At 44.6% G+C, this 18,984-nt stretch overlaps 1 protein-coding gene across 5 annotated transcripts in view; it reads right to left on the minus strand.

Annotated features, from left to right (window-relative positions):
- The window catches only part of LOC121586750 (engulfment and cell motility protein 1), a 152,634-nt gene that overhangs the window by 55,945 nt on the left and 77,705 nt on the right, over window positions 1–18,984 (minus strand). For 3 of the 5 annotated variants that reach the window (XM_045226419.1, XM_045226418.1, XM_045226421.1), the window contains 6 exons: window positions 16,237–16,278; window positions 15,749–15,799; window positions 15,174–15,296; window positions 14,247–14,375; window positions 11,143–11,247; window positions 9,016–9,124 (listed from right to left, as the gene is read on the minus strand). In XM_045226419.1, coding sequence (XP_045082354.1) covers window positions 9,016–9,124; window positions 11,143–11,247; window positions 14,247–14,375; window positions 15,174–15,296; window positions 15,749–15,799; window positions 16,237–16,278 — 559 coding nt within the window. The remainder of the gene's footprint in view (window positions 1–9,015; window positions 9,125–11,142; window positions 11,248–14,246; window positions 14,376–15,173; window positions 15,297–15,748; window positions 15,800–16,236; window positions 16,279–18,984) is intronic. The other 2 variants (XM_045226420.1, XM_045226422.1) reach the window with 1 other exon arrangement.

Consider the following 18,984-nt stretch of genomic DNA (forward strand, 5'->3'; position numbering starts at 1 on the left):
CGGCCGGCTACGACAGAGCCTGGATTCGAACCAGGATCTCTAGTGGCACAGCTAGCACTGCGATGCAGTGCCTTAGACCACTGCGCCACTCGAGATGCAATTTATTGTATTATTATACAAATAAAATAAAAGTGCATTCTAATGGTGCATCCTTCTATTTGTCAACCCATAGGGCTCTGGGTCAAAAGTATTGCACTATGAAGGCAATAGGGCACCATTGCTCCCTACAAGCCCTGGTCAAAAGAAGTGCACTACAAAGGGAATAGGGTTTCATTTGGGACTCATACATGGTGAACAGCTGAGTTTCCATTCCCCTTGTCATCAACAGAACTGGCTTTTAATGCTGCGTTTAATACTGTGTTTAATGTGAGAGCTCTGTCGAGTAAGATCGGTTGTATTTGTTGCCTTATGGCAATTACATTTGAAACTTGAACTTTAAACAGCAGGACTTAAATATTTTAACACAGTTGTGGTCAAGAAAGACTATGAAAAGCTGATCAGTTTTCATACAGTACGTGGTTTGATGTAAGGTATAGAGTAGTAACTCTTCAGACAGGAGTGGGTGGAGAGGAGAAGAGTCTAGAAGATTGGTTAAGATGTATTAGATGGAGAGAAGGTGACTGACTGGACAGGGAGAGAGATCAGGGCTGGCATGTAAACCAGTGTGGTGAAAACAACAGACCAGAGACTGAGACCTGCAACAGCTCACAGACTCTAATACAGACAGACAGATACACACACACAATCCTAACATCCGTCTACTAACACACATCTATCCTAAGATCCGACAACTATTGGCTTAATAGAGGAAAAACAGGCAGAGAAATCAGATCTTTCTTATGAGAAGAACCAACTTATTTTATTCCACATCTGACAGCGCTGCCCGAATACATACGTGAAAATAAATCAAATTATTCCTACATTAAGAAACACACACATCCATTCTAAACCACACAGCCCTGTTCAATACATAAATAAGAAGCAGAGAAATCAAACCATTCTTATTTCGGTAAATTATTATTTCAGATTGTTCTTCACATCTATTCCTTATGCGACAGCCATCCCCAAATACAGAGGAATAGAGACATTTTACTTGTGCAAATAAACACGTCTCTTACAGTCTACTACCAACAGCTGCCCGAACAGAACAAACTCGGATTCTTCTTCTGTCTCGCACACCAAGCCAACACTAGTCTATTTCCTGCTCCGAAAAACTCAAAAAACAGACGTCGGAGCAATCTCAACATTACAATGCATCTAATCTACAACAAGAATTTTGTCAGTGTGTTTTGTTAACTGGGCGGAGTTGATTTTTTAAACTTTACATTTCACTGCATTAGCAGTCAGTAGGAAACAACCCATGCTTGTGTATGTGCCTGCTGTCTTTTCAAATAGCCGCTTGTTTTCAGCACAGGGAAGAGCTACGCTCATTGTAGACGCGCTCCGTCTCAAAAGTGTAAAGTGTAGAAAGTGGTGTTCTTTCCGGTCTCCTTCCTTTCATTACAGGTCCCCTGTAGCTCAGTTGGTAGAGCATGGCGCTTGCAACGCCAGGGTTGTGGGTTCGTTTCCCACAGGGGGCTAGTATGAAAATGTATGCACTCACTAACTGTAAGTCGCTCTGGATAAGAGCGTCTGCTAAATGACTAAAATGTAAAACATTATCAATCTCCAGGAGTTGTCCTCACCGTGTGACCTTACCAGGAATACCCTGGCACTATAGTTGTGGGCTATAACTACCACCCCAGAGATGTTCCTTGCAATATAACATAATCAGGAAAAACTCTGGTCCTACTCATAGGTGATAGGAGTGGATGGGATTAGACTGTATTGCTTTTGCCTGTCAAGTCACTTTAGATCAGAGTGGATGAAGGAAGGGAGACGGACGAAGAGGGAAGATAAACTTCTTTAGAAAATGTAGCTTATCCGCCCTTTTCCTCCTTCCACCCCTTTAGTCTCATCCTCTTCACCCATAAGAAAATCCATAAGAGGATTTACTGGCTAAAACCACAGGATTTAACCAGTCACTTCAAATAGGATAATTCCTTTAAGCTAATGTTCGGATTCTCCAAAGTTCTAACATCAAACCTGTAGGAGACAGTCTCAGCGGCAGTGCAGAATGAATTCTAACCAGGCCTGGATCTCCATTGACCAGGGTTTCGCTCTTCAGTCGGTAGTAGTAACAGCTTCTCTGTGTACTGGAAGTGATCCCACCAATGATGAAAGTAAGCTATAAAGTAAGTGAACCCAGTAAGAGGAAATGTAATGTATTGTCTAACATGTGTGTAGGCTTTCATCCACACAGCAGTAGTCTACAAACTCAAATACTTTGGTCTCTGATGATTTATTGAACAAATTTGATTTTCTTTGACTAATCATTAGGGAGAGTAGAACAAGCTTCTAAAAGCAACATGCTCCTTCTCTCTTCAACGCCCAATTTCTCACTTGGAGGAAGACCAAGAAGACATTCACACCATCTCTCACTGTTTGTGTGTGTGTGTGAGCGCGCGTGTGAGTGTTCGTACCTCTGGCTGACAGTGCTGCTTCACTACGGAGATGGCTGGACTATTTCCCTGTGGCATATTACTAACCAGTCCAAACACATCACGGCACCCTACCTCTCAGTAGTGTGTGTGACTGTGTGTGTGACTGTGTGTATGTGTGTGTGTATGTGTGTATGTGTGTGCACAGCAGGCACCTCAGCCATGTCATCACAGAAGGATGTGTTACTGCTAATCAGTTTGAGACCCTGCTCGGTTCACACAAGCACACAGCAGAGATGAGCCACAGAGGGAACAACAGTGACTGGACAACAACAACATCCTCATCACAGGTAACAGCTGATGACCACTCAATTCCAAACAGTCAGACAAAACTGACATCACATGATTCATACTGGTTTGTCGTCACAACACTGTGTTAACCCGATGAGCTAAAGCCTAGGCATTACCTCAGAGAGCATTCACGGTAAACATTGTGCATGTCGGCTCAATCGTAAACTACCTTTAAAAGTCAAGTTCAACGCTTTGCTCTACAGAATGGATTTAGATACCAGCATCCATGAGACAGGTATGGAGAAGGCCATGGTAAGTCTGAGACCTGCCCAGTCCTGTCTGTCCTCTGATGTCATGTCCTCTCCTCTCTGTCCTGTGTCTGAAGGAGAGGAAATGCCATGAATCAATAACCAGGACATTTTCGCCGCCAATCTAAATAACTTCATAAATATTACATGGGCCTTTTTTAATAGAGGAAGAAAGAGAGAGACGCGGCCAGCCTGCCTGCCTGACCGACAGGGATTCCATTAAGGCCTGTTCTGGGGAAACATGCTGGGCTGCTGACGATAAATCTTTTAAGATCTGCGGTGGGGTGCTGGAGAGGAGGAGTGGTGACTCATGGACACCTGGAGTTGAACATGAATAACACACACAGTCAGAACCAGCCCAACAAGCCCGCCCAAACAAGCCCCCTCCATTCCCACCCCGCTCACCCCACATCTGCATACAAATACAGTGAGGGAAAAAAGTATTTGATCCCCTGCTGATTTTGTACAGGAGGGTGACAAAACCCTTGTTGGCAATCACAGAGGTCAGATGTTTCTTGTAGTTGGCCACCAGGTTTGCACACATCTCAGGAGGGATTTTGTCCCACTCCTGTTTGCAGATCTTCTCCAAGTCATTAAGGTTTCGAGGCTGACGTTTGGCAACTCGAAACTTTTACATTTACATTTTAGTCATTTAGCAGATGCTCTTATCCAGAGCGACTTACAGTTAGCTCCCTCCACAGATTTTCTATGGGATTAAGGTCTGGAGACTGGCTAGGCCACTCCAGGACCTTAATGTGCTTCTTCTTGAGCCACTCCTTTGTTGCCTTGGCCGTGTGTTTTGGGTCATTGTCATGCTGGAATACCCAACCACGACCCATTTTCAATGCCCTGGCTGAGGGAAGGAGATTCTCACCCAAGATTTGACGGTACATGGCCCCATCCATCGTCCCTTTGATGCGGTGAAGTTGTTCTGTCCCCTTAGCAGAAAAACACCCCCAAAGCACCTCCATGTTTGACGGTGGGGATGGTGTTCTTGGGGTCATAGGCAGCATTCCTCCTCCTCCAAACACGGCGAGTTGAGTTGATGCCAAAGAGCTCCATTTTGGTCTCATCTGACCACAACACTTTCACCCAGTTCTCCTCTGAATCATTCAGATGTTCATTGGCAAACTTCAGACGGGCATGTATATGTGCTTTCTTGAGCAGGGGGACCTTGCGGGCGCTGCAGGATTTCAGTCCTTTACTGCGTAGTGTGTTACCAATTGTTTTCTTGGTGACTATGGTCCCAGCTGCCTTGAGATCATTGACAAGATCCTCCCGTGTAGTTCTGGGCTGATTCCTCACCGTTCTCATGATCATTGCAACTCCACGAGGTGAGATCTTGCATGGAGCCCCAGGCTGAGGGAGATTGACAGTTATTTTGTGTGTCTTCCATTTGCGAATAATCACACCAACTGTTGTCACCTTCTCACCAAGCTGCTTGGCGATGGTCTTGTAGCCCATTCCAGCCTTGTGTAGGTCTACAATCTTTTCCTTGACATCCTTGGAGAGCTCTTTGGTCTTGGCCATGGTGGAGAGTTTGGAATCTGATTGATTCAATGCTTCTGTGGACAGGTGTCTTTTATACAGGTAACAAGCTGAGATTAGGAGCACTCTGTTTAAGAGTGTGCTCCTAATCTCAGCTCGTTACCTGTATAAAAGACACCTGGGAGCCAGAAATCTTTCTGATTGAGAGGGGGTCAAATACTTATTTCCCTCATTAAAATGCAAATCAATTTATAACATTTTTGACATGCGTTTTTCTGGATTTTGTTGTTGTTATTCTGTCTCTCACTGTTCAAATAAACCTACCATTAAAATTATAGACTGATCATGTTTTTGTCAGTGGGCAAACGTACAAAATCAGCAGGGGATCAAATACTTTTTTCCCTCACTGTATATAAATACAAACCAGAGAAATGTCAAAACAATATTTATTTATGGTGGCGACTGTGGCAGTAATTGAATCTCGGGTCGAATGGAAAAGTTCAAGCGGAATGCACATTGCCTTTGCTGTCTGCCACCCACCCACGTTGCTGTGGAAACAGAGAAAGGTTATTTCAAACTGATCTGTTGACCTGAGTATGTTCCAGAATGCCCTGCGTCCTTCATACGAGCTCTGACCCAGCAATCTGCTTGGCGGCGGCGGTTGTTGTTGTTGTGTTGGTGTTGTGTGATAGGGGGATATTAAGCCACAGCACCCTATTTAAAAAGGGCAGTAGGCTACAATGACCTCAAGGTATTAGCCAAGGGGTGGGTCCCAAATGGGACCCTTTTCCCCAATAGTCAAAAGTAGTTAACTATATTGGGGATAGGGTGCCATTTGGAGGAGATGTTGCTCTATAAAAGAGTGGGACGGGATAGTGGAGGGACAGTGGGGATAGAGAGAATAGGCTAAAACTAAAAAGCCCTAAAGATGCCCCAAGCACTGCCAGAATCCTGTTGTGTGATTAGCCTTGGTAGATTGGGAACTAAGAAGTCCAAAACCCACCAGAGGTTTATTGGCATTTCACGGCGGCAAACGAAAGTTAATGATCCGAGAAAAAATTTGTCACGGTTGGCGCAGAGATGACTTCCTTATCGTGAAGAGAAAGAGCTCTGGCTTTGAACATTACCTTCTCCTCCACACTAACACAGGGTGTTTCATTTTTTCCCCTCTTTTTTAAAAGGCAGTCCATTACTATTTAATGAAGAATTCTGCCACTGAGTCGCTTTCTGACTTCATTTAACAACGTTTTGGTGTCAGTGGAGGGTTGCGTCAGTTTCTCTACCCTCAAACTTTTACAGTAAATCATTTAGAGGCCTCCTCGGCTGCAGCTAGCGCACGGCTCAAAATGGCTTTATCTAACTACCTCTAGCCATCCTGTCCTCCCTCCTTTCCTATAACAACGTTGATTTGTGAACATTAAACCTCCCTTTTTCCATTTTCCTCCAAACTTCCATGCGCTTGGATGCTCTGTTGAATTACACTGAGTGCAACTCCAAGTGTCATAATGACTCTTTAAATTGCTACGCTTCTGTCTGTTGGTTTGCACTGAGACGGAGTCAAGACGTGATGCCAAATTCTATGTTGTCATCTTGTCACTAATAAAATGCTTTGTTTTACACAGAGTGTACAAAACATTAGGAACATGACATCCCTTATTGATGTCACTTGTTAAATACACTTCAATCAGTGTAGATGAAGGGGAGGAGACTGGTTAAAGAAGGACTGTTAAGCCTTGAGACATGGATTGGGTGAATGGGCAAGACAAAAGATTTAAGTGCCTTTGAACGGGTTATGGTAGTAGGTTTCAGGAGCACCGGTTTGTGTCAAGAACTGCAACGCTGTTGGGTTTTTCACGCTCAACAGTTTCCCGTGTTTATCAAGACTGATCCACCACTCAAAGGACAACCAGCCAACTTGACAACTGTGGGAAGCATTGGAGTCAACATGGGCCAGCATCCCTGTGGAACGATTTCGACACCTTGTAGAGTCAATGTCCCGATGAATTGAGGCTGTTCTGAGTGCAAAAGGGGGTGCAACTCAATATTAGGAAGGCGTTCTTAATGTTTTGTACACTCAGTGTATATATATTTAGTGTGACTGTCATCCCGTACCCCTTCCCCGTCAGTGTCTCTCTGTCTGGAGTGTGTCGTGTCTCAGGCCTTGACATGGACTGGGGGGTTCTGGTGGGTTCCACTAATTCCACTCCATTAGTCATTCAGCATCTTTTTGTTTTACAAGCATTTCGCTACACCCGCAATAACATCTGTTAAATATGTGTATGTGACCAATCAAATTAGATTTGATTTGATCTAGCACAGCTACCTGCCTGTCCCATATACCATCCCTCCTCTTAGTGAAGCCATTATACATACGGTACTGTAGTGTACAGTAGTCGTCAACATTAACTTAGTGCTTGAGGAACAGAGGATAAGACATCCACAGCCATATCATGTCTGTGAACATAAACAAAAACGTGACCGACATGAAAAAAAACTTCTGGGGATAAAACTATACATGTAATTTATTCAACAATTATAACACCAGGTGTTTGCCATTGACATCAAATATTTTTTTCGGTTGGGACACGTGCCAAGTAGGCATTAGGCACTTAATAGGAGAAAGAAAAGTTGTGTGTCCCAGCCTGTGATAAGAGGGGGGCAGACAAGCCTGTCAGACACAGACCAGTGGAGCATACCTCCAGACAGATGGAGAGGGAGGCTCACCCCTAGGGACTCTAGTGTCACCGAACACACACGCCCCTCCTCCCCCCTCTGAGCTGTTTCAGCCCCTGTTAACACCTCACACCAGGCTTTGGGCTCCATCTCATTTGAACTTCATCAAATCAGAAAGCTAACTGAATTCAATGTGTGGATTGAAAAAAAAAACTCCTCATTGAAGATGAATGGCAGTTTTCAACTCACATGATTGAAAATCAATGAATCAATTGAAAACTGCCATTGACTTCTTGAAATGACTGACTTGAAATGGAATTCACCACAACCCTGCTACACACTGCTGCATAGTGCATAGTCTACCGCGTCTGCATGACCCCTTCCATGGCCATCAATATTAATGAGTATAAAGGCTATTAAAGTTAGAGCGCAGAGTTACCACAGACTAACCAGAACCATGTATGAGAGCCAAGGTCAAAACTGACATGTGACTTTAATACAGAGAGTCCACAGCTGAATACCAAAGGAAATCAGAGATAGGATATAGGCTTTAAGATTTGGATTTCAATTCCAGAGGTTTGGATGACAATGCAGACCCAGAGTACAAGTCTTTCCAAACCATAACTGTCAATCAGTTCTTCAATGCTTCACAGATCCTTACCAAGAGGTGGTCTCTTTTTCCTAACACAGTAGAACTTCTAAATCAAGGTTTATTTCTTTAGGTAGGCTACATTTACAACCTTCCCATCCCACTAAGATGAAGTAAGCAGATAGGGCTCCTATTCAGCCTTACATGATGTACTAAGGAGTGGATAAGGGCAGAAGCGCAGGGAGTCTTTTTCCTTGAATGGAACGCGGCCCAGCTCTTCTCCCCCTGGGCAGTGCGAATCCCAGACAGAGACAGTGTATTAGGAGGGGGAATAGGGCGCACTTGAAGCCTACGCACTTAATCAATAATTGATGAACTCCAGCACAATTACAAAGTATAATGGGTCCTTTTATCTTCACTGCAGGAGACAGAGTCTACTCTTCTAGTCTGACAGACGGTAAAAAACGCTGCAGAGGTTATTTTCCTCCCTCTCTGTCTGTCTGAATGGCTGGGCTTAATGTGAAAACAGGCAAAGAAGATGCTTTTTTACCCTCGTATATCAAAGTGCCTCCCCAACCCATTCCTCCGGTAACAATCAATAGGGTTAGAGGTCAACGGAGAGCGCTGCCCTCGAAGAGTCACACAATCTGTAGTAGTTCCGAGAACATGTGACTGTTGGAGCTACATTTACCAAGCACTAGCCAATCAGATTTGGAGATGATGAGGAAGAATGTGGCCGCAGAGAAACACTCCAGGTACTGTGGTACTTTTGTGTTTGACTCCTTGGCGTTTTGTTGGTCGTTTGTTTTCAGAGGACCATAGAATGTGACTAACCAAGACAAAAAACGTATTATGTGCATCAGCTCGTTCAAATACCTTCATCTGTGCAGAGATACTGTCTGGTACTCAGCACCCATATAATCCACAGAACACCATTGTCAGTAAATCAGGGTCGTGGCAAAACGTTTTTCACTGGAGCAACAGAAAACTAAAACAAACGTTTCTTATTGGACAATTTCAGGTAGTCTCTCCCCGTGTCGGTCCGTTTGCTTCTGTTTGGTTGCCAGTGAATACGACCATATAAGCACACTATGATCTAACTGGAACAACGCCCCCTGTTGGGAGGCAATGATATGACACCTGGCAGGTGTTGAGGTGAGGGTAGTTAATACCAGTAAAGACTTACGCAGCTCTCCCACTTTGAGGGTCTCACACAGCATCTTGGTCAGCTCGATGCTGCTGCGGCCGAACGGACACTCGTGCTTGTCCTCACGACTGCTGTTCTCCAGAACAATCTGGAACAAGGACAGAAAGTCACTCAAACCATCGATCCATCAACGTTTTCGCAAATACTTTTGTCAAGCATTTAACAGCTACCCAGGCACAGACAGAGACAGACAGAGATAGAGACACAGACATAAAGAGAGACAGACACATCCCAACTAGGGCCTTTAATGAACTGGAACCATGTGACCCTTGATCTATTAATCCAGTGAGACCACACTGAGGTCATAGTTGACAGAGATGATTCTCTTGGAGAGAGTCGGAGTGGGACATAGAAACCAGAGGCAGCAGAATGTCACCAACAGGACAAGGAACTGGGACACAGCTAACCGGATTATCCTATCTCTATGGTACCATCTTAATTCAATCAAAATCAAATCACATTTTATTTGTCACATGCACTGAATACAACAGGTGTAGACTAACAGTGAAATGCTTACTTAGGAGCCCTTTCCCAACAATGCAGAGTTAAAAAGTAAGAACAATTTGCAAAAAAATATAAAAATAAAAATAGCAACACAATAAAATAACAATAACAAGGCTATATACAAGGAGTACAGGTACCGAGTCAATGTGCAGGGGTATGAGGTAGTTGAGGTAGTTGAGGTATTATGTACATGTGGGTAGGAGTAAAAGTGACTAGGCAATCAGGATAGGTAATAAACAGAGTAGCAGCAGCGTATGTGATGTGTGTGAAAGAGTGTGAAAGTGTGTTTGTGTGAGTGTGTGTGTTTGTGGCGTCAATATGCATGTGTGTGTATGTTTTGTGAGTGTATGTAGTGTGTGTGTGTGTGTGTGTATGTGTGTATGTGTGGGTAGGGTCCAGTGAGTGTGCATAGAGCCAGTGCAAAGAAAAATAAATACATTAAAAGGGGTCAATGTAAATAGTCCGGGTAGCCATTTCATTAACTGACATGACAAATCTTTTCAGCCTCCTGAGGGGAAGAGGCATTGTCGTGCCCTCTTCACGACTTAGTTGGTGTATTTGGACCATGATAGGTCCTTAGTGATGTGGACACCGAAGAACTTGAAGCTCTCGAACCGCTCCACTCCAGCCCCACCCAGAGGTCAGACTAAGGACAGCAGCTATTGGAGGTTATTACAGTATCAGTCATTATACTGCACCTTATCTACCGCCGATGTCAAATCTCAAAGACATTCCAATCTCAATGCGACATTGCTTTGATTAAAAGACATATTTCCTTCTACATAAACATAAACATTAACATTGTGAAAGCCTCTATTATTTACATTTGAACCTTGTTTGAACCTTAAACGGTCCACTTGCACACGGTGTGTTTAATTCATTTATCAATTCCCCATGTAAAAAATTATAACGTTGCCGCAGCGACAAGCCTACACCGGAAACCATCCTTATCATCGTCGTGGTGACAGTTTCATTTGGGAAATTGGTGGCTGTGTTTTGTCACAGCAGCGGGCAGAGGAGAGGGAAGGGCTGGCCAGTGTGTGTGTGTGTGTGTGTGTGTGTGTGTGTGTGGTAGGTTTAATATTAGATGGACAGTATGCCACCATCCTTTCAATTGCACATTTATTTTCACAGGTCATCCACTGCCCTTCTACAAGGACGCATGCACGCACGCAGGCAGGCACACACACAATCACTCACTCATAGGCATGGGATGCCCACTAACCAAACCAATGGCACCTGCCCACAGTTTAGGCTGAGTTAAATTAATTCAGGATTAATACATAAACTTGATTTGATTTAGTTGCGTCCTTGTATAAAATGTATTGTGTTTGTCACTGAAACTAGGAAATTGACAAAAAAAACATCGGCAGGATTCCTTTCTCTCCTGTGAATGTATAGATTTGTTAAACGTAGCCATATGCTATAGTATTGGTTTGACTGAATTCCAAGGCTACATATTGGCATGGTGTTTCAGACAGACTGCTTGGACAGAGCCCAGGGAATCTATTGAGTGAGGGATGGGCCATGGAGTGATAGAGAGAGTTTAGGCAGTGTGTGTGTGTGTGTGTGTGTGTGTGTGTGTGTGTGTGTGCTACTAACCCTGATGTAGGCATCCTGGTGGTGTCTGGCGAAGTACAGCATGTTATCCAGAGCCAGCATCCCAGGAGGAATCTGAGTGAAGTCCATTGCAGGGTTCACATGGTTCTGATGAGAGAGAGAGACCGAAAGAGATAAAGAGAGAGCAAGAGAGAGAGAGAGAGAGAGAGAGAGAGAGAGAGAGAGAGAGAGAGAGAGAGAGAGAGAGAGAGAGAGAGAGAGAGAGAGAGAGAGAGAGAGAGAAGGAGAGAGAGAGAGAGAAGAGAGAGAGAGAGAGAGAGAGAGAGAGAGAGAGAGAGAGAGAGAGAGAGAGAGAGAGAGAGAGAGAGAGAGAGAGAGAGAGAGAGAGAGAGAGAGAGAGAGAGAGAGAGAGAGAGAGAGAGAGAAAGAAAGAGGTAAGTGGGCGGTGGTCATCTGACAAACATGTTTGAACAAGACAAGGATGAGTCAGAAAAATAAATAAGACAAGGTTGATTGGTAGACTATCTCCATTAGCACTGTAACACGTCTGAGTGAATGGAGGAGATAGAATGAGAGGGGAGAGAAAGGAGGGAGAGAGACGGAGAGAGACATGGAGGGGTCGCAGAGATCCAGCTCTGTAATTGTTCCTGACCGCCATCAGCTTCACAGACAGAATGGAAGAACCACATCCTTTCACACTACCTTCACCACATTTGAAGCAAAAGTCCAACTAAACCAATTTCTCTTCAAGATCCACAGGCCAGGTCTACAGTGAGGGGAAAAAAGTATTTGATCCCCATTGGTACGTTTGCCCACTGACAAAGAAATTATCAGTCTATAATTTTAATGGTAGGTTTATTTGAACAGTGAGAGACAGAATAACAACAACAAAATCCAGAAAAACGCATGTCAAAAATGTTATAAATTGATTTGCATTTTAATGAGGGAAATAAGTATTTGACCCCCTCTCAATCAGAAAGATTTCTGGCTCCCAGGTGTCTTTTATATAGGAAACGAGCTGAGATTAGGAGCACACTCTTAAACGGAGTGCTCCTAATCTCAGTTTGTTACCTGTATAAAAGACACCTGTCCACAAAAGCAATCAATCAGATTTCAAACTCTCCACCATGGCCAAGACCAAAGAGCTCTCCAAAGATGTCAGGGACAAGATTGTAGACCTACACAAGGCTGGAATGGGCTACAAGACCATCGCCAAGCAGCTTGGTGAGAAGGTGACAACAGTTGGTACGATTATTCGCAAATGGAAGAAACACAAAATAACTGTCAATCTCCCTCGGCCTGGGGCTCCATGCAAGATCTCACCTCGTGGAGTTGCAATGATCATGAGAACGGTGAGGAATCAGCCCAGAACTACACGGGAGGATCTTGTCAATGATCTCAAGGCAACTGGGACCATAGTCACCAAGAAAACAATTGGTAACACACTACGCCGTGAAGGACTTAAATCCTGCAGCGCCCGCAAGGTCCCCCTGCTCAAGAAAGCACATATACATGCCCGTCTGAAGTTTGCCAATGAACATCTGAATGATTCAGAGGAGAACTGGGTGAAAGTGTTGTGGTCAGATGAGACCAAAATGGAGCTCTTTGGCATCAACTCAACTCGCTGTGTTTGGAGGAGGAGGAATGCTGCCTATGACCCCAAGAACACCATCCCCACCCTCAAACATGGAGGTGGAAACATTATGCTTTGGGGGTGTTTTTCTGCTAAGGGGACAGGACAACTTCACCGCATCAAAGGGACGATGGACGTGGCCATGTACCGTCAAATCTTGGGTGAGAACCAGGGCATTGAAAATGGGTCGTGAATGGGTATTCCAGCATGACAATGGCCCAAAACACACGGCCAAGGCAACAAAGGAGTGGCTCAAGAATAAGCACATTAAGGTCCTGGAGTGGCCTAGACAGTCTCCAGACCTTAATCCCATAGAAAATCTGTGGAGGGAGCTGAAGGTTTGAGTTGCCAAACGTCAGCCTCAAAACCTTAATGACTTGGAGAAGATCTGCAAAGAGGAGTGGGACAAAATCCCTCCTGAGATGTGTGCAAACCTGGTGGCCAACTACAAGAAACGTCTGACCTCTGTGATTGCCAACAAGGGTTTTGCCACCAAGTACTAAGTCATGTTTTGCAGAGGGGTCAAATACTTATTTCCCTCATTAAAATGCAAATCAATTTATAAAATTTTTGACATGCGTTTTTCTGGGTTTTGTTGTTGTTATTCTGCCTCTCACTGTTCAAATAAACCTACCATTAAAATTATAGATTGATCATGTCTTTGTCAGTGGGCAAACGTACAAAATCAGCAGGGGATCAAATACTTTTTTCCCCTCACTGTACCTACTACCAACTACTGCCCACTAAATACAGCACTAGATCAACTTTACCAGACAATCCCCTTCGTTTCGTTTGTGTGTGTGTGTGTGTGTGTGTGTGTGTGTGTGTGTGTGTGTGTGTGTGTGTGTGTGCGCGCATGCTTTCATGTGTTCGTGCTTGCATGTGCGCGAGTGTGTGTGTGTACGAGCGTGTAAAGTCGGAGGGGTATTTTCGGGGGTTTCCGCACCACTGGAGGAAATGAAGTCAGGCCTTATCTTAAGGCAGCACACTGGGGTCTTAGCGAGCCGCAGAGCCCCTAACAGCTCAGGGACTTAGAGAGGAAATGATGGGCTTAGTTCCCACTCACCATGGATACGACAGCGATACGCCACAGCTCAGACACACCCAGAGAGAGGGGAGGTAGAGAGATAGGAAGAGAAAAATAGGTGTAGAAATCTCTCTCTCTCTCTCTCTCTTCTCTCTCACTCACTCACTCACTCACTCACTCACTCACTCCTCACTCACTCACCACTCACCACTCACTCACTCACCACTCATCACCTCACTCACTCCTCACTTCACTCACACACTCACACACTCACACACTCACACACACACACACACACACACACACGGAGAGCATAGTGTAATCTTCTAAACCAATTAACCGAGACCAAAACGAAATCTAGTTAGTCCAACAGCTGAAGTTTTGGGGATGCAGAGGCTAAACACTGTTCCTGTGTGTGTGACTTACAATGAAACCTAGTTTCTTGAAGCCCAGTCGCGGTTGTTTGTGTGTGTGTGAGTGACTTACAATGAAGCCCAGCTTCTTGTAGTCGCGGGTGTACATGGACTTCCTCTTCTCGATGCTGCCACTGTTGTTCGGCTCACACTCCACGTCAAACGCAATCCTGCGCAGCTCAAAGATGATGTCTCTTTGGGCCTAGGCATATATATGAGGACAAAAACATTTAGACATACACTGAGTGTACAAAACATTAAGAATTCTCTTTCCATGACATAGACTGACCAGGTGAATCCAGGTGAAAGCTATGATCCCTCATTGATGTCACTTGTTATATCCACTTCAATCAGTGTAGATGACAGGGAGGAGACAGGCTTAAGAAGGATTGTTAAGCCTTGAGACAATTGAGACATGGATTGTGTATGTGTGCCATTCAGAGGATGAATGAGCAAGACAAAAGATTTAAAGTACCTATGAACGGGGTATGTCAAGAACTGCAACAATGCTGTGTTTTTCACGCTCAACAGTTTCCTGTGTGTATCAAGAATGGTCCAGCACCCAAAGCACATCGAGCCAACTTGACACAACTGTGGGAAGCATTGGAGTCAACATGGCCCGGCATCCCTGTGGAACGCTTTCGACACCTTGTAGACTCCATGCCCTGACTAATTGAAACTGTTCTCAATATGAGGAAGGTGTTCCTAATGTTTGATATACTCAGTGTACATACACAGTAAAAACATCAAATCGGCAAATCATTACATAGGCATTATTCCAAGGTAACTATATCCTTACATAGTACTTCCACATTTCACTGATAATTCTCAGGTAGAGAGAGACAACGTGCTCAACTCTTATCCTCTTGGGAAAACCTATAAAAGGGTGCTTGGAACCAAAAATAGATTAATTTGTGGATATTTCACTGGAAATTACTATTTGATAAGGCCTATGTGGCCAACAGCTTGAGGGACATTGAGTTGAGAGGCCTTAGTGTACCTGGTCCTGAGGGTCCATCTTGGTCATCATCCGGTCCTCTAAGAGGTTAAAGGTCAGGACCTGCAGCACGTACAGCTGGTGGGCCATCTCATCATTGATTGGCTTAGGGCTCCGGATCACGTTCTAGAGGAAAGAAAATACAAAGAATGTAACAAAAAAACACGAAATAAATAAGAGAGAGAGAGCGAGAGAGAGAGTGAAAGCCTGAGAGAGAGAGAGAGAAAGGCTGAGCGAGAGATGTGAGAGAAAGGCTGAAGGAGAGAGAAAGGCTGAGCGAGATAGAGAAAGACTGAGCGAGAGAGAGGCTGAGCAGGAGAGAGAGCGAGAGAGCGAGAGAAAGACTGAAGGAGAGTGAAAGGCTGAGCGAGAGAAAGGCTGAGTGAGAGAGAGAAAAAGGCTGAGCGAGCGAGAGAAAGAGAGAAAGGCTGAGCGAGAGAGAGAGAGAAAGGCTGAGCGCGAGAGAGAAAGACTGAGCGAGAGAGAAAGGCTGAGCGAGATAGAGAGAGAAAGGCTGAGCGAGAGAGGGAAAGGCTGAGCGAGAGGTACAGATGGAGGTGATTACTGGACACACTTACACTCAGTATGATGGAACGCAGCTGCTTCTGGGCTAGAATGTGGGCCATCTCCTATACAGACAGACAGGGACAGAGAGAGGAGGGAATAAATGGGAGAAAGAAAGAAAGAGGAAAAGAGACAAAAGAAGAGCAAGAAAGAAAAAGAGGGAGAGAGGATAGAGAACAGGATAAGTAATAAGCGAGAGAATGACAGAAAGGAAGAGAGAACGTGAGAGAGGGAGAGAGGGGGGAGAAAGTGAGCACACAGTTACATTATGATATACATACCCGTTACACAGAAAACAAATTGTTCTTTCAGGAAGCTCTATATCAAAATAAAAGTGGATTATGTGCCCAAAATATCAATGATCTTCGCTGAGACGCCATAAACTTCTAGAGACTATAAAGTGTCTCTGAGTCTGAGCTAGATGAGGTAGGGCGGAACATTTTAATGACACATTTAATCTGCTAGAGAGGCTACAGAAGGTCGCTAATCAAAGTACACTTACTGTCAGAGGACAATCAAGGATGTTCACACTGCTCTCATCATACTACCATTACGAGTGCAGTGAGGAAAGAAGAGTCAGAGGCAGAAAAGAAGGGGGTGATTCAAGACAGAAAAGAGAGGAAGAGAGTGAGAAAAGAAATGGCAGGAAGGTATATTTCAGTTAGTGGTGCAGGCAGCAACTCTTGTAACAAGGCAGACTGTGTCAGCAAAATTAAGACACTTGACTTGGAGATCATTTAAAACCTTTTGGTTCCCATTAACTTGTGGCCAACTTCTATTTTAGTGTCTCGCCCTTCTAGTGAAATGATGCTCTAGCACATGCTGACCTTGTTTAGCTTACAACACAGAAATGTAATGTACTGTAGTCGTGAGTCTTAAAAGGTATCTGCTACAGTGGTCTACACATGCAGCAATACACCTCACAACACAGAAATGTACTGAAGTAGTGAGTCTAAAACAGGGTCAAACTCATTCCATTCCGAATGGCTGTGATTTTGGTTTTTTCTTTAAATTAAGACCTAGAAATGCAGGTGAGGGGAGTTCCTTAGTAATTAGTGACCTAAATTCTTCAATCAAGTACAAGGGAGGAGTGAAAACCCGCAGACACTCGGCCCTCCGTGGAATGGGTTTGACACGTGGTGTAAAAGGTATACTGCTAGAGTGGTCTACACCTGCAGCAGTACACTTCCCATCTACTTCCTTAGTAACACTTCATGATCACAATCCTGAATAACCCTTTATAAATTCTTACAAGTGTTTATAAATTATTCTAAATGATTGTAAATGTTTGCACATCTTGTACATGCTGATACATGTTTCTAAATGTTAACAAATAATGAAATAGTATTTATTAATAGTGTATGAATCACTTATACATTCCTATTCATGATAGTTATAGAGTGCTACCACTTCCTTCAGTAGTCTATACAGTGCATTTGTAAAGTATTCAGACCCCTTGACTTTTTCCACATTTTGTTATGTTAGAGCCTTATTCTGAAATGGATTAAATTGTTTTTTTCCCCTCAACAATCTACACACAATACCCTTGTGGTAGACCAGGGGGTTTGGTCAAGACGTTGACACAGATCAGACACGGACAGAATTGTATTAGCTCGGTTTCAAAAGTGTTTATTTAAATAATAAACACAGCGAAAAGGAGACCTTCTCCGGGATACCGTCTTCTGGGCTCTGGGGTCTTGCTGTATCCTGTGGGGAACAAAACCGAGCTCCCTCCATTATCTCTGGTCCTGAGCACGACTATACGGGAGTAACCTCTCTTCCCCAGTCCCCACTCCCGTGTGCTGCCCTTCTGGCAACTTTATGGGACTCGTCCAGCTGGTGAGCAATCAGCCCCTTGATTACTCACCAACCACAATCAGCCCCAATTAGTCCTGGCCGGGGAGCACGTCAAGACCTGGCACGTCCAGCAGAGGGTGCCATCGCCGCGTGATGTCGCCCCCCTCTGTCACCAGGCATCAACGAGTCTCCCCCTGGTGGCTAACCTGCTGTATGCCACACCCCATAATGACAAAGCAAAAATAGGTTTTGAGAAATGTTGGCACATTTCTTAACAAAACAGAAATATCACATTTACATAAGTATTCAGACCCTTAACTCAGTACTATGTTGAAGCACCTTTGACAGCGATTACAGCCTCGAGTCTTCTTGGGTATGACGCTACAAGCTTGGCACACCTGTATTTTGGGGAGTTTCTCCAATTCTTCTCTGCAGTTCCTCTCAAGCTCTGTCCGGTTGGATGCACAGTTATTTTCAGGTCTCTCCAGAGATGTTCGATCGGGTTCAAGTCCGGGCTCTGGCTGGGCCACTCAAGGGCATTCAGAGACTTGTCCCGAAGCCACTCCTGCGTTGTCTTGGCTGTGTGCTTAGGGTCGTTGTCCTGTTGGAAGGTGAACCTTCACCCCAGTCTGAGGTCCTAAGCGCTCTGGAGCAGGTTTTCATCAAGGATCTCTCTGTACTTTGCTCCGTTCATCTTTCCCTCAATCCTGACTAGTCTCCCAGTCCCTGCCGGTGAAAAATATCCCCACAGCATGAAGATTCCACCACCATGCTTCACCGTAGGGAGGGGTGCCAAGTTTCCTCCAGACGTGACGCTTGGCATTCAGGCCAAAGAGTTCAATCTTGGTTTCATCAGACCAGAGAATCTTGTTTCTCATGGTCTGAGAGTCCTTTAGGTGCCTTTTGGCGCCTTTTGGCAAACTCCAAGCGGGCTGTCATGGTATTTTACTGAGGAGTGGCTTCCGTCTGTAAAGGCCTGATTGGTAGAGTGCTGCAGAGATGGTTGTCCTTCTGGAAGGTTCTCCTATCTCCACAGAGGAACTCTGGAGCTCTGTCAGAGTGACCATCGGGTTCTTGGTCACCTCCCTGACCAAGACCCTTCTCCCCCGATTGCTCAGTTTGGCCGGGCGGCCAGCTCTAGGAAGAGTCTTGGTGGTTCCAAACTTCTTCCATTTAAGAATGATGGAGGTCACTTGTGTTCTTGGGGACCTTCAACGCTGCAGACATTTTCTAGTACCCTTCCCAGATCTGAGCCTCAACTCAATCCTGTCTCGGAGCTCTACGGACAATTCCTTCGACCTCATGGCTTGGTTTTTGCTCTGACATGCACTGTGAACTGTGGGACCTTATATAGACAGGTGTGTGCCTTTCCATATCATGTCCAATCAATTGAATTTACCACAGGTGGACTCCAATCAAGTTGTAGAAACATCTCAAGGATGATCAATGAGCT

This window comes from Coregonus clupeaformis, chromosome 17 (assembly GCF_020615455.1).
Source record: "Coregonus clupeaformis isolate EN_2021a chromosome 17, ASM2061545v1, whole genome shotgun sequence".
NCBI lineage: Eukaryota > Metazoa > Chordata > Actinopteri > Salmoniformes > Salmonidae > Coregonus > Coregonus clupeaformis.